This window comes from Pan paniscus, chromosome 1 (genome assembly GCF_029289425.2).
Source record: "Pan paniscus chromosome 1, NHGRI_mPanPan1-v2.0_pri, whole genome shotgun sequence".
NCBI lineage: Eukaryota > Metazoa > Chordata > Mammalia > Primates > Hominidae > Pan > Pan paniscus.
The window spans coordinates 71267554-71283076 of NC_073249.2; the positions used below are offsets into that span (position 1 = coordinate 71267554).

Consider the following 15523-nt stretch of genomic DNA (forward strand, 5'->3'; position numbering starts at 1 on the left):
ACCACTAGGATCCCTATGGCCCCTAAGCTACAAGGTCCAGGATAGGTGCTTCTGCCACTCACCAAAGGAGTGCTCATCCTTTTGCAGTTCCTGTTAGAAAGTGGCTGATGCAGGCCTGTGCCTTGTAGCATGAAATGACTCAAGAAGAGGCAGAAGCTGAATTCAGGGACAAGATTTTCCCGGGAGCACAGGGCTGCTGAGAGACATGAAAACCAGTTTACTGGGCACCTGGCTGGTAGTGTTTTGGGAAGTGTTGACATAAGAGTCACTTCTCTGGGAAGCTTTCACCCCAAACACGTCTTCATTCTATTAAATGATGCCAGAAGGGCTGCTCTGCTCCATCATTCACTTAAGAGAGAAGATTTATCCTTACAAAAGAAAGGATCTGATACAAAAGTCATTCATTACAAAGAATGCCAAAGGATGTTTAAAGTCATTTGCTATAATAAGATTTTAATGTATCAGTAAGCCAACAGCTGGAATTAAGAAACCTTCCTTTTAAGGACACTATAATTTTTTAAAATTTAACTATAGTGTTTAGGATTTGTGCTATGCATGGTGCAGAGGTTTTCCAAATATAGTTTAGTGGATTCTCCCAACTATTCTTTAGGGATCCACAGTGGGTCTCTGGTAGAATAATTTATTATATAGTAATATTTGTGTTTGGGTAGGTAATTTATTATATTTAACCAATCCCAGTATGATTTCATTCATTAGTTGAGAGTGTGGTCCTTGCTGTTGAGTGGTCAGTGGAAGGAGCTGGATATTCATTTATGAAAGGTGCCTGGATTCTACCAAAATAGTCCAGAGAACCAAACCATTTCAAAACCACTGTCTTGAAGTATGGACTCAAAACATTAACTAGCTTAGCAGACCACCAGTCTGACAGTGACTGACGGTTTGAGGATAGCATTTCTCCCATTCCTACACATGAAACCCTCCTGGTTAACTGAGAGAAAGTCCTTACTTTCCAGAGCATTTGAGCCCTAATAAATCAGATTCCCTCCCTGGCTTTTACCTCCTATGCCTAGCAGGTGACTTCTGCTTTATACCCAGTCACCTAGCCCTAATATAAAATTAGGGGGTGGGGTAGAAATCTTCAGGAGCTAATCATGAGGCTGTCCTGTCAGCCTGTGTACAGAACCACAACTGTGGCACACCCAAGCTCCCTCTGCTTAAGACTATTACATTTTTTTTCAAGACAGGGTCTCACTTTGTCGCTCAGGCTGTAGTGCACTGGCGCAAATATGGCTCACCACAGACTTGACCTCCTGGGCTCAAGCTATCCTCCCACCTCAGCCCCCCAAGCAGCTGGGACTACAGGCATGAGCCACCATGTCTGACTAATTTTTGCATTTTTTGTAGAGGTGGGTCTCACCATGTTACCCAGGCTGGTCTTGAAATCCTGAGCTCAAGCAATCCGCCTGCCTCAGCCTCCCAAAGTGCTGGGATTACAGGCATCAGCCACCTTGCCTGGCCAAGACTGATACTTTTAAACCAGCTGAAATTATTTAAAAAGTCTGTTTTATCTCTTAGTACTAACATCTCTCCTTGTGTGGTTATTAATAGAACTCTTCTTGCTTTATATTGTTATATTGAAATTTCCAAAGTGAAAACCTACTAACATTAGTTTTCCTGACTCAATTGCCTTATTTATCCAGGCTGTTTTTCTTAAGTCTCTGGGATGATTTTTTATAGCGTGAATAGTGAGATGGCCTAGTCTCCACTACCCTTACCTCACCTACCCTGGGGGCATCTAGAAAGATTTCTTTCAAAGGACCAAGTAAGATAATTACTACAGACCTTTCTTCTGATTCTCCGCATGTCTAAGTATCCAGAAACTATAGAGTTCAAGAATCCAAAATATTTTAAGGAGCAGTGCTGATTGCATCCTCACAACTCTCACCTGACTTCCAAGTCTAGTGTGTTTAAAGGAGTGTGAGGCCCATGAAGCATTCTTTCCACGACCATGCTTTCAGCCTCACTCTCAATTTTGTTGAAAAATAAACCCATTCCACATGGACTCTGTAAGGAAACTAGACTGTTAAGTACATGTTTAAGAATACTGGGGGCTCTAAAATATGTTGATTACTAGCTGATACCTAGAGAAGGGAGAAGGCTATCTATGCATAAAATCCTTGCTCTCATTTTTTATTTCACAGCTTAGGGATATGATATGGCATTTAAGGTTGAAAAATGCAAACCTGGATCGGCTATCTTCAGGGAAGCAACACATTCAGTGGCTAGATCAGCCACTATCAAAACTATAAAAACTGTAACTGCTTTTTGTTATTTGTTTCACCCTAAGAAATACAACCATATTTTGCAATGATAAAATAAAAAGGAGTTAGAAACACTTCTTGCCTCCTGGATTTTGCTCTAATCATTGACATGTCCCTATGAGGTGCTCTTGGCAGCCTTTACGTCATTGGTGTCACAGGTGTGAGCTACAGTGAGCAGAAGCCTAGGTTCTGATTTCAACAACCTTTTCTTTTTTTAAAGTTTTATCAAAAGATGCTCTCTAAGCACAGCACCAACAAAGAAGAGCAGCCAAGCACATTCCAAGCAGCAATGCCAAACCCTAAACCAAAAGAACAACAAGGAAAGGTACCTTTTTACAACCTTGTCTTTCCCTGGCATTTCCATTACTGTCTGGGGCAAAAGGTTGATGGCAGTGGACGTGACTGACAAGACCATGAACAGCACAGCCAAGCAATGGTCAGTGGAGGTCACAAGCCAGGCACATGCAGTGCACTTTTCACAATTACGCCCTTAGAAAATGCCCTCCTTTCCATAGGGAAAGAAGCAAACCCCATCATGCACTAGGTTGGGATTTGTCAAGCAACTGCACTAAACACGCTAATACTTTGCTGAGTAAACAGACTTCTCACCAGTGAAAGAAAGGAAAATAATGGAGGTCACATAGACACTCATTTAATCTTCAAAATGTAACGTCCAGAACTTTTCAATGACACATTTTTGGGTACCTGCCTTGGCATTTGCAAGGGTGTGAAGTCAGGAAATAATCATTACTATAAACAAGTGCCTTCTATTAGATTCAAAGCCTGCTTACCTGTGCATCAATTATTTTCTGCTTTGCGTCAATAACTGCTTGCATCTCAGCATGATCCTTCTTCAGTTCCTCTTCCACAGCCATTAGCCTAGAATGTGGCAGGAAGGAAATATCAACATCTTCAAAGAAAGGGCTAGCTAGTGTAGAGAACAGGAAAACTCAATATCCTCTGCCCTTCTTAATAAGACACCTGCAACCATCTTTTCTTTCTTCTCTACTACCTTGGAATAAGACATTTAAGGTTGATTTTTCTCCTTGTGCCTGGATCCCACACATTTTCATCTCCTTTGGAATAGTAACCCCATAATCATTTCCTCCCTCTTCTCTCTCAGATTCCTTCCTGAGCACAACTTATTTCATCTTAAAATATCAAATCAACCAACAAAAAACAAACAACCCTCTCTTAATCTCAAGTTACCCTAAACCTGGCCCACTTTCTCTTCCCTTGCACAGCTAAGTTTCCTCAATGAGTACTCTATACCTAGTATGTTTAGCTTGTTTTCTGTCCGCCATTCACATCTTAACTCATTGATGTTTAATTCTGCCAGTCTACCCAAACACCTCTCAGTAAGACTGTCAATTACCTCCACACTATTAAAACAACAAACAGTTCTGTTTACTTGACCTGTCCATAGCATTTTACAAATATTGAGGCATAGAGGTTATGAGCATGGAATCTGGAGTCTGGGATTCAAATCCTGGTGCATCACTATGTGACTTTGGGCAAGTGACTTAATGAATTTGTTGCCTGTTTATTTGTAAAATGAGAATAATAATACGTAGGTGGAGGCTGTGATAAAGATTAAACAAACTATTATGTGTAAAGTGCTTAGAAAGGTGTGTGTCCCATGTCGAGTGCTATACAAGTGTTTGGTAAAACTGACCCTCCCTTTTTCTCCCTTGGCATCTGCAGCACTCTCAAAAGAGGTCCTCTGGCCCTAAAGATATTCCATAAAATTCCTTTCCATGTTTCTGGACTCATTTTGAAAGATTAATTTAGTCTTGGGCATTGGATATTTACATTTTTAAAACCGAGTTCTCCTCTAAGATTTCTCAAGTAAACCACCAAGTTTTAATTTTTTCTAATTGTTATGGTTAAAGAAAAACAGATTATCTTCATAGGAAGTGCCCAAGGTCTCATATTTAGGATATTTTAAGAGATACAGTCAATTATCACATTTGTACTCAGTACCACAAGGATAAAAATGGCTTTTGCTGCCATTCCTTCAGGGTTCTGTGGATCATCTCAATTCTTTGTCTTGCTAACTAGCCCACATCTGCTGCCAGGTGATGTCTAACCTGCTGATGATGCTTTTCATCTGGCTATCTTTTTCTTCCTGCTGTCTTCGGAGCCGCTCCTCGCTGTCCTCCAGTCGGGCCTTGTATTCCAGCAGCAGCTTCTGCATCTGCTGCTCCTGCACCAGCAAGCGGCGTTCATATTCCTCCAGTCGCCGGCTGGAAACTCTCAGGCGCTCCTTCAGTTTAGTAATTTCTTGTTCATACTAGGGCAGAGGAGGCAAGGAGACAAAAACTAGAGTCACATTGCTTTTAGAAATCAGTGATTTACTTTTCTTTCTTTCTGTCTTTCTTTTTTTTCTTTTTCTTTTTTCTTTTTTTTTTTTAACAAAAGAAACCCTAAGCAGTGTAGCTAGATGCTGGCTGTGCTGTCATTCCCTATACTGTTCTTAATATTCTTTATAATTATCAACTGGCACAAATGTTAATGGAGCATTGCCTTCCTTACTAAAATTACATTTTAAATCTTAACTTGGCATTCCAAATTCTACATATATATGTATCTCTCTCTACACTAGGCTACCATTGCTATAAGCCACATCCAATCTGTGATGGTATCAAATGAAAGGGGGGAAAAAAAAACCAGATGAAGTACTTAAAAGTCTGACAAATCACTTAAAATAAGCCAAAAGTCAGTTGTCTATAAGAGAAAAAAGATTCTGTGTCATCATCTGCACTGTAGGATCTCTGATGTGTCTTAGCTCATCAGACTGCCATTCCTTTGTTCTACTAGAATCAGCCCTATAGAGAACAAGCAACATTTCTATAATGTTAAGCCCATAAATCAATAAGACTTTCATGGCAGAGGTTATTGCTGCTTTTTCCCCAACTATAAAAGTGTAAAGTATTCCAGTCACAAGCACTAAACAAAGGCCTACATGTTCTCTAGGGCCAATTAATATTGCTTCTTTGCCCATTTTCGTAATATGACTCACCTGCCCAATTTTGTACTGCTTGCTGGAACATACATGTTTGTGTTCTAAGGAGCTTTACATAAATTCAGTGACTCAATTAGTTACATGGCCCTTTCCTGTACTGTAGTTGCTGTGGCTGGGGTTTGAGTACACTGGAATATCATGCTGATAAAAAGAAGCTAATTGTCTGGTTGTCAATTAAATAATATAATGCTATATACAATGACAAGGTTCTTGTTTGATAACCCTTTTACCCCTTGTCAACTTTTCCTTAAAAAACAAAAAAACAAAATCTAAACAATAGATAATATCCTTTTAATAATCATTTATAGAGCTATACATTCTTTATCCAGAAAAGGCAAAAAAACAAACAAACAAAAAAAAACAAAAAAACAACAACTAAAACCAAAACCTAATTGTTACCAAGATAAACAAAAAGTCTTGCCCTAGGGTAATTTTGTCCTTGGGTGAAGACCAACAAGTTTATGGAAACACAGAAACGTGAAATATTTACCTAAAATGACTAGAAATGAATAGTAGAGTGTCCTCTAGATTAAGGCATCTACATTAAAAAAAATAGTAGCTAACTGCCACCCCCAGCAAGATGAACATTTTCCATGTATATTCACACACACACACACACACACACACACACACACACACACACACACACACACACCACTGACCTATTTTACATAGATATGTATAGGATGATTAACATAAGGGGTAGAGGTGAAGATGGGGGTGGGATGAGTTTATGTTCTTAGCTAGATAACCTTTTTAGTGGCCTGTCATTTTGGGATCAGAAAGTTGATGAAGCAGACTAGGTTCTACCTTCTCAGCATGCTTGGCTTCATCTAGATTTTGCTCAGTTTCTTCCACATCCTCTTCATACTGCCCATTGTTCAGAACCCAGGCTGCTGTCCTCTCTACTGGGGACATTGTGGCAGAGTCCACAGGTGACTGAACCTGCATCAGAAACAGTTATTAGCATTTCCCCTAACAGCTCACCCGTGTGCTATGTTTCACAAACAGCTATTCTTGGAAGACATTAACTGTGATCTCTCAGTTTTCTAATAAATGCTCTTAGCTTTAAGTATTATTTTACTAATGCCAAGGCTAGGGGTGGGGAAAGAGAATATACATTTGTATAAGTGCAAACTATTCTGAATAGAAAGTTGTATATATCATATCCAAGAGGCATCCTTATTCTCCCTCTAAAGAAAGTCAAAGCCTTAAAATTGTTAATTTGCCCAGTGGTCCAAATACTGGTAGGTAACAAATTGCCTGCTGAAATTAATAAACGACCTCTGCCATAAAAGTCTTTTATGCCATAAAAGTCTATTTGATGATTAAATAAGAGAAAGAAAGCATAACCTGATGGTCAAAACATCTGTTTAGCCCAGACACAATCAGAAACCAAAAAACTGATTAGTGCTAAACAAACTCACAAAGTGCCCATTTATATATCAGAATGGCAAATACTAGGTTGGTGCAAAAGTAATTGTGGGTTAAATGGCAAAACCTGCAATTACTTTTGCACCAGTCTATTTAGTTTTCATATTATTGATTTAGAGAAAAAGAAGGACAAGTGATGCTGGTTATCTTTACAGAACACTGACTTCATGATGGATTAAGATCACTCAAGGGTCCTTATACTGGAAAATTTCTTGAATACAGGATCAAAATGATGGATACCGGGTAGTCTATTTTCCTAATCTACTGAATAGACATACCAACACTGTCACCACCACCTATCTTGATCATCTCATAGGGAGCTGTGAGGATAAGACAATATATTTGAAAATTCTTTGGAAACTTCAGAGTGCTACAGAGAGGTTAGGTGTCAGTCATTACAATATTTATGTTTCAAAAACTAGCATTAGATATTACAATTTATATTAGGCTATTGAACATTAGTGCTTTCTCCACAAACAATGATGGAAACACACAATTTTTTCCCCCTCTGTCCTGCCTCAGAGAGAGAGAGTAAGCTAAAGAGAGAGTACAAAACTTGGCATGTGAGTTAGCCTTTTATAATTAAATAGAGGGATTTGTATTTTAAGGACCAGAATTCCATAATTTCATAATTGAAGGGCATTTTCTCCCCCATCACAGCCATTACATCTTAAGGATCTTTATACCATTCTGAAATAGAACTCAGTTAAACTCTAAATAAATATTTTAAAAGAAGGGGTATTTTGATGAACTGGAGAGTGAGGAAGACCAGATTAAAAAACTGATTGCAGAGACTAAAAGGCTATCAGAGATGGGTTGGGAGAGACTTTAAAACTTACACATGCAAAAGTAACATAGGGACATTTCTTAAAGGTGTGAAGAAAGATCTGGTTTAGTCGATTTACAGATTATAGTTATATATCAATAAAAATAGCTTCATGCCTGAGGATGGATGTGCATAGTTTATATAAATAGACCCGTACACACTAAGCAATTGTGAATGAACTTCTAGAAATTTCTACTATTTTATTGGTCAAATCTTATTTTCAGCCACTTCCTAATATATCCTAGCACTTTGCTTGGCATACAGTAGGTGGTCAAAATAATAAAAATAAAAGTGACAAAATAGATCAATCCTAACTATTCCTTCTATTAATGATAAAGCCTTCACAAAATTGTAAAAAGGCTAGAAATATAGAATAAATAAAAAATAGTTATTGTGCTAGATTGAAAGGAAACAGAGGTGATTTTTGTTTCATGATTTTTTTTGTTGTAATATGTTCTTCAAATGAAAAAAACTATATACTATCTTTTATATATTCTTGGTCTTATAAGCGTTGCTCTTATTTTCCAATTAGTCAATCTAATGGGCATCATAGCATACAGTTCTTTTAAATGATACTGACTAGTTAAATACACAACAGATGCTCAATAAAATATTATTCATTTATTATTCTGGATTATCTTTAGAATTCATTACTAAAATATAATTTATTACTTAGAGAATATTCTATGTTTTTCCCCTAATCCTTTGGAAGGGCACCAAAGGCTTCTTTTCAATGATTGTTCCATCTCCTTATAAGCTTGATAAATAGCAAAAAATATCTCTAGTTTATAGTCCAAAAAATTGAGGGAGGAGGTTAGTAAGTGGTTCAGATTCCATCTTGCTTAGGAATAGCCTTAGAAAGAGAATTTATATCCACTGACTTTCAACATGATCATCAAAGATAATGAAAAAGACAAAAAGAAAAAGGAGCAGGAATTCCCATTAGGAATATCTTCCCTTTGAGATAAAGCTGTATAGGGTTTCCCTGGAAAAACAGTAATGCTTTAGGGCAAAAGAGCCTGATGCAGCAGTTTCACTGATACTACAATTAATCATAGCCTGGCTATGCTGAGGCCAGTTCCTCGTTCCTTGCTAGTATTTACTAGATATAAACAAGACCAATTGGTTTCAGCTTCATAGTGTGAAATAGTCGGATTCCCATAAATGAATAACCCTTCTGCTATCAACACCAAAGAAAGGGCCGAATAAATTAATCCACAAACTTTGGGAGTTCTTGAAGAGGTTGGTTAAGAGACAGTTCAACAAATCTAAATGTGAAAACTGCAGCATCATATTAACAGGCTTGTCAATTATCTATTTTAAAAGGTCTCTTCAAATTCAAATTTCTAAGATTAGAGTACATGATAAATCTGAACAACTCATGTATATAAAGTCTACTGTTTGTACGAAGTAGATGATACATGAAAAACAAAATAGAGAGGAAAATAAGAAAAAAGCAATACAAACAGAGGCTGAAATGGGTTAAAAAATTAAGAGAGTTTCTTGAAAAAAAATTTATCTGTGAATTTTTTCACCAGGATTTTATTTCCTTCCTACTCATTAGACGTAGAAGACTGAAACCAGTTACTCTGCAGACAATGGCCACTACTTTGTGCTAAGATATAAATGGAATTTTCATGGGACAAAGCTACTGATAATTACAGCCGCCTACAGAACAATCTCCACAAAGAAATCCTCTAGTTTCTGGGAGAGAATTCCCCAACACAATTTGCAATTAAAATATGTAAAGGAATTTGCCTTAAAAATGTGCTGATTATATAGAACTTCAGAGGCTTCATGGGAGTGAGATGAACAAAGCAAGCAAGAAACAGATAAGAAATAAAAAACTAGGCCGGGCACGGTGGCTCACTCCTGTAATCAAAGCACTTTGGGAGGCCGAGGCAGGTGGATCACTTGAGGTCAGGAGTTCAAGACCAACCTGGCCAACATGATGAAACCCCACCTCTACTAAAAATACAAAAATTAGCCAGGCGTGGTGGTGGGCATCTGTAATCCCAGCTACTCAGGAGGCTGAGACAGGAGAACTGCTTGAACCTGGGAGGCGGAAGTTACAGTGAGCCGAGATCGTGCCACTGCACTCCAGCCTAGGCGACAGAGCAAGACTCTGTTTCAAAAAAATAAAAATAAAAATAAAAAACTAACAATGTAAGTTCAAAACAATGAACCAAAAGCCAGTGTAGGAAAAAAAAAAGAAACTTGAGCAATCAAAATACGGTGATTTATGCTTCAACTGATAGGACAGTGGCAGTACCAGCAAAAGTATAAACAAAGATTAATATTCAAAGCTGTACCTGGACATCTCACTGTGCCTGTACCCCACTTCATGCCAAAAAATATATTTGGTGACTCATTAATGGCTGTGACACAAAAACTAATTTTTATATTGGTTGTTTGGAGACTGTATGCATTTCCTACCTCCCATCCATCCAGGCAGCCCTCTAATCATAACCCACAGAAACATGTATTATGTGCTTATGCGATAGGTATTATATTTTCCTAAAGAAAAAATGTTATAAATGACAACTGGTTCCAGATGAGCACAAAAAAGGCTATTTAATTTATAATATTAATAAACAACCAGCCTGAGTCATAGGCCCTCATGGAGTCACAGAGGACTCCATGATACAGAAGGAAAGGGTAAGCAAAAGAAAAAAAAAAGAATCTTTATTTTCCTTTTCTGTACAGGGCTGGGCCTAAGTACACTTTTGAAAAGCAGGTGGAGGACACTTTCCCTGTCCTGTCCCTCTCTGCCAGATCTCATGCTCTTCGCTAATCCTATTTTATCTTCAGTGCCCTTGTGCTGCCCTAAGTCCCTGAGTAGATATTTGCTTCTACACAGTATTCTGATTTCTAAAATTATGTATTTTTTCCTTTCTCCTCCCAATAAACATCTTAATTCTCTGAAAGTAGTTGATCTCAACTAGAGTCTAGCACAAAAGTGATGTGAGGAAACTACTTCACAATAAGGTAGGAATGACTGATAGCCTTCTAACACATACATTTTATGCTTATATACACATACACATTTATACATAAAAATACATATGATACATATAAAAGATATATTTTTCCTTTTCTTCAAATAAAAATGCTTACTAAATCAAATGATTTGGTAAAATTTTGGGAAATATAACAAAATAAAAATGAAAAATTTAAGACTGTAGAAAAACTTTATTACTCAGTAAAAAATGACCAACTAGGAGGTTTAGCCCAGGAAGTCTGCTTCCAGAAACAGCTTAAGTTAGTCATGCTTTTCATCCCTTCTTCTATTTCTGTATCCAAGGATTCTATAAATAATCCAATTAAAAAAAGTAGGTGCAAGGGGCTCTGATCATAGCAGACTGGAGGCAGAGGCAGCCATATAGGTAAGTGCCTAAACTGTAAAAATGCAAATATATAACAGATACAAACTAGGATTTTATTGCAGTCTCCCTGCCCAGTTATTTTGCTGCGTAAAAGGATTTGTCATAGAACTCTTTTAATCTCAAGTTTTTTAGTACTATCATTAGGTTTCAAAAAAAATTCAACTAATACAATGCTTTTTTAGGAGAAAAATCTTTTTAGATGAAAGATATATAAAGATATATATTATATATATGAAAAATTATATGAATGTGTATATTATATATTTAACAGTAGTTTGTTTCAAAGGGAAAAATATGTATTGATGCTTCAAAATGTAATATTTAAGGAAGAAATGATTAGTTTCTTGGCAAAGCTTTTTATTTGTCAAGAAAAAAATTAGAAAATCTTATATTAAGATTGGATGTGATGTTAGCTGGGCGTGTCCATGTAAATAGAAATGTAAGGGATTTGCAGATGTTTAGAATACTTCCTTTTCCACCTGTGCTTCTATCTTTTTACTCTCTCCTTTACCTTGACTCTACAGGTGTTCAAGTGTTTATTTTTCTAGCTATTTCCAGGAAAAGCCACATGGGACTTTGTATTTCCAGAAGGAGTTGAGGGATGGAATGGAGAGCAGTCATATTAAACTCTTGGCTCGGAATGCAAACCTTTATTCTGGAAGCTTAAGAAAAAAATTAAGAAGGATTAATTTTCAGATTTCCAAAATAATAGCTGGTTTTGCCTACAGATTTTAAGTATCTAATTATTCATTCAACATCATAGATTTGCTCTAAGTGCAAACTGAGGTAGTAGCTCTGCTGCTTGAAGAGAAGGAAGGGGGCCCGTGCGCGTTTGTTAGACTCTTAAGGGTAATGAGTCAAACTACATTCTGTAGTCACACCTGGGCAGAAGCCTCCCAAATTTTTCCTTTCCTCTTTCCATTTAAAGGTTGCTTTTAAGAGGAAATCTTGTTAACAATAGGATTTCCCAATGATTTATGTATAAAGAACCAAGGAAACAGATGGACCAAGTAGAAGCCAGGCCCCTTCAGCACTCACACCTACCTGCTGTGTCTGTTGTCTCTGGATTGCTCTAACTTTGGGAACAGGGCTCTCTCTGGAGGAAGAGGACTGCTGCCGGGACCGGCTCCCATTCTGCACAGGTTCGGCCACCAGGGCTGCGGACGCCACTGACATGCTCCCGGTGCTACGTAAAGAAGCACTGTGTGGCAGGGATGGTGGGGCTTTGGCTCGGGCACCTAACCCACCCTGGTCCACTTTTCGGATCTGGGCCTGCCCAGTACTATTTTGTCGTGGCAAAGCAAGAGGTATGTGTCTATCTGGCACCGTGTGCCGCCTGGAGAAGTCCTCACTCTGAGTGCTACGTTTAGTGAAATCTTCCATGCTGCTATTGCTGGGTCCACTGAGCTTGAAGTCTTCACTGTTACTTTGGCTTCTGGAACTGGCAGTGCTTAGGTTCTCCAAACTGGAATCTATAGAGGCCTTTGGCATTGCTGGAATTGGGTTATTGAGGTGATAGACAGGGTTCTGGAACGACAAGGGCTGAAGGCCACCTGGCTGGTTCAAGGCTGGGTGCAGGGGCCTTCTCACTTGGGGTGCACTTTGGGGAGTGCTCTGGGTTTCCCGCAGCTGTTTGATGCTGGCCACCTGTGTTATGGAAAGCTGGCTTCCGGTCAAGCGTATAGGCACATCAAGCATGACAGATGCATGCTCCACTTGAGCAGCATGAGTGTCCTGGAGGTCCATGAGGGAGACGCTCCGACCATTAGGAAGGCTACTTTCCCTTTCATCCTTTTCAGAATAAGTCATGCTCTGAGAGGAGGCTTGCTGAACCAGCAATAATGTTTTCCCTCTGAAGTAGCTGTCTGTGTTGTCCTGGCTTGGAGATTTTAGTTTATGCAAATCACTGTGGAAAAGGAAAGGACACTTAATTTCTCTTGAGACAACTTCAACATGGCTAAGATGCCTCAATTCAGGCATATGAACTCCTCTGAAGGTTCTTATGTGGATACGCACATTTCTTTGGAAACTCAGATTTTATCTAATTAGGGAATTATTACAATTCTTAGAATAAAATCCAGCATTTTTACTTTTTCCCCAAAGGTAGAGAATAACACTGTAGATACCAACCCATCACTGTCTTCAGTTTTAACCAGGATTCCAATAATTTCCTAGTTAGGTTTTAAACCTTCCCCAAATATTCCAATTCATACTTACTTGTCTAAACCTTCAAGAGAAGAAGTTCTAAGCAAACAACTGAAAGGTCCCTGCAAAAGGCACAAGTCTTGCCAATCCCTAAAACAGTCTAAGCATCGACATTGTATCTACCTGTCCAGTTGACATAGCCAGCTATAAAATGGTTTTAACCGGGGTTCTCCAAATTTTGAATGCTATAACGTACAGAAACATGAATTTCATAAAGCCTTTAGTCTTCCACTAAGCAAGACAGAAATTTTTAAAATATGCTCGTGGAATATATTGTAACTCTCTATACTACCATTCTAGAAAATAAGTTATCCCAGATCTTGTGCATTATTATGACAAATAATTGGACTGTTCTCAGGTCAGATGAGTCTTCAGTTGCTCATGATTTTAAACTTGTAAATTCAACAAATAGGTTGAATATACTTCTGCTAAATCTAAACATTATGTTTCTCTGAGATAGTGGTCAAATTCTCTCTTTCATACCTGTCAGTGGGGTCTTCAAATATTTTCTGCAGCCCAGAGGAGAGGCTTCCACTGACATTTGGACTGGAGTTATGTTCAGTGAAGCGTCTCAGTTGCTGTTGTATTGGCGTAGGATTAGTCAATGACTTGGTAATATCAGCAAGAACACGAGGGAGAGGCCCCAATTTTGCCACGGTCGCCTGTAGGAAGGAATTTTCACCCTAATTGGATAATAAGCATTGCGACATCCACCACAGATTGTTTTTGGCACAACGATGGCCATTGATGGAGGGGTGTAGGTTGGAGGGAAGGGTAGGTGTTTGCATATGGGAGTGGCAGGTTCATAATGCATTGTTATGGAGCAGCAGAACCATGGCGTCGAGATGAATGGAGGAGGCGAAACAAGGTGCGGCAGACATCGAGGAAAGAAAGGAAATCGAAATCAGGATTATGCAAATAAAAATTAAAAGACATGCTCAAAACTACCAAACTAATGCCATTCCAACTAAAATAGGCATGCGAAGCAAACTAAATCTTTGGGAGGCTAGTAGATCAAGGTGGGGGAGGGTGGAGGAAGAACCAAATTCCTTCTAACCAAAAGAACTTCAAGATCAGAGGATCAACTAGTATGATAAACTTTCAAAGAAAAGGGATCATGTGAGAAAAGAAATGCATGCCAACATATAAGAAGGTGCTCATTCAGGAATCCAGAGTACTGCAGGGCACACAGATGATACTGCCATCCACTATCCCAGTCAATCTTGGGAACCCTGACCCACTGCCAACTGAGTTTCCATCAGTAAGACAATTTTTATTGTTAATTTAACAGCAAAATCAGGTAAACTTCCTCTATGAGATATGTCTAGATGTATTCCTGGTTCCCAGGACCAAACACAGATTAAAAAGGAGAAAGTGTGTTTACACAGCAAAGCCCGTTAAAAAGACTTTGATCCTGAATAAACCAGGCCCATTTCACAGGAAAACTGAATCTGCATCCCACTGAGATGCAGTTATTCAACAAAGACGAACTCTTTAATACTTGCTTTATCCATTTCAATCATTTTTTTATTTAGGGAATTCTTATTCTCATGGGGTCTTAGGGGTCCCCTTCAACTGTCAGTCAGTTTGGCATAGCTGCCTTTGGGTCTTTGCCTTCTCAACAATCAACAGACTCTTCTACCCTACTCAAACAGGTATAGATGCCACCAAGGCCTTTACTTGCTCAATAATGTTGGGCTACGATTCACATGAAAAGGGTTTATCTTTGGCATAGCTGCAACTTAAAAATCTAGCTAGCATTTCTAAAAGTGAAGAAAAGGTCCTCGAGAATAAGGAACAGTTTATTGTTTTACAAATATTTTAAGCACTGGAGGACACATTACCACTTATGTTTCCTCAGCAAAGTGGTCTTTGTTAATAGGTTTTATTCCCCTTCAAATTTTACTGATATAGCATTTTTATTGATAGGAAAATAGAGGAAAATAAGTAGATCATTATCATAGAAAAATGACTGTCTTTTGAAGTTATTCTAACATACCACCACACATATTTATAAAGTGCCTGTAGCAAACAAAAACATCAATAAATAATTATTGTAATAAGCCTAGCCAACGTCTATTAGACTATTTTTTACTACCAAATCTATTCCTTTTTGTTAAATTCCAGAAGGAAGAAAATTATTGGCATGGTGTATATTTACTTATTAATACGGTATATAATAAAATTCTTAGCAAACGATTAAAAATAATTGCTTTCTGTATTCTTAATTCACATCTGTAAAGAAAGAAAACAATGACTGTTAGCACTAATAATTATATGAAACTCTATGACTTGTATAGTAAAAAAATTTGTTTCATGGGTAGTTACTTAAAACATGATAAACCTAGTATTTTCTTAGCTAAAT

At 38.1% G+C, this 15523-nt stretch overlaps 1 protein-coding gene across 9 annotated transcripts in view; it reads right to left on the reverse strand.

The window, feature by feature from the left end:
• The window catches only part of RASAL2 (RAS protein activator like 2), a 376611-nt gene that overhangs the window by 10745 nt on the left and 350343 nt on the right, over nt 1-15523 (reverse strand). For 6 of the 9 annotated variants that reach the window (XM_034941338.3, XM_034941331.3, XM_057302015.2 and 3 more), the window contains 5 exons: nt 13642-13841; nt 11998-12859; nt 6118-6252; nt 4373-4575; nt 3074-3161 (listed from right to left, as the gene is read on the reverse strand). In XM_034941338.3, coding sequence (XP_034797229.3) covers nt 3074-3161; nt 4373-4575; nt 6118-6252; nt 11998-12859; nt 13642-13841 — 1488 coding nt within the window. The remainder of the gene's footprint in view (nt 1-3073; nt 3162-4372; nt 4576-6117; nt 6253-11997; nt 12860-13641; nt 13842-15523) is intronic. The other 3 variants (XM_003824773.6, XM_034941343.3, XM_063603789.1) reach the window with 1 other exon arrangement.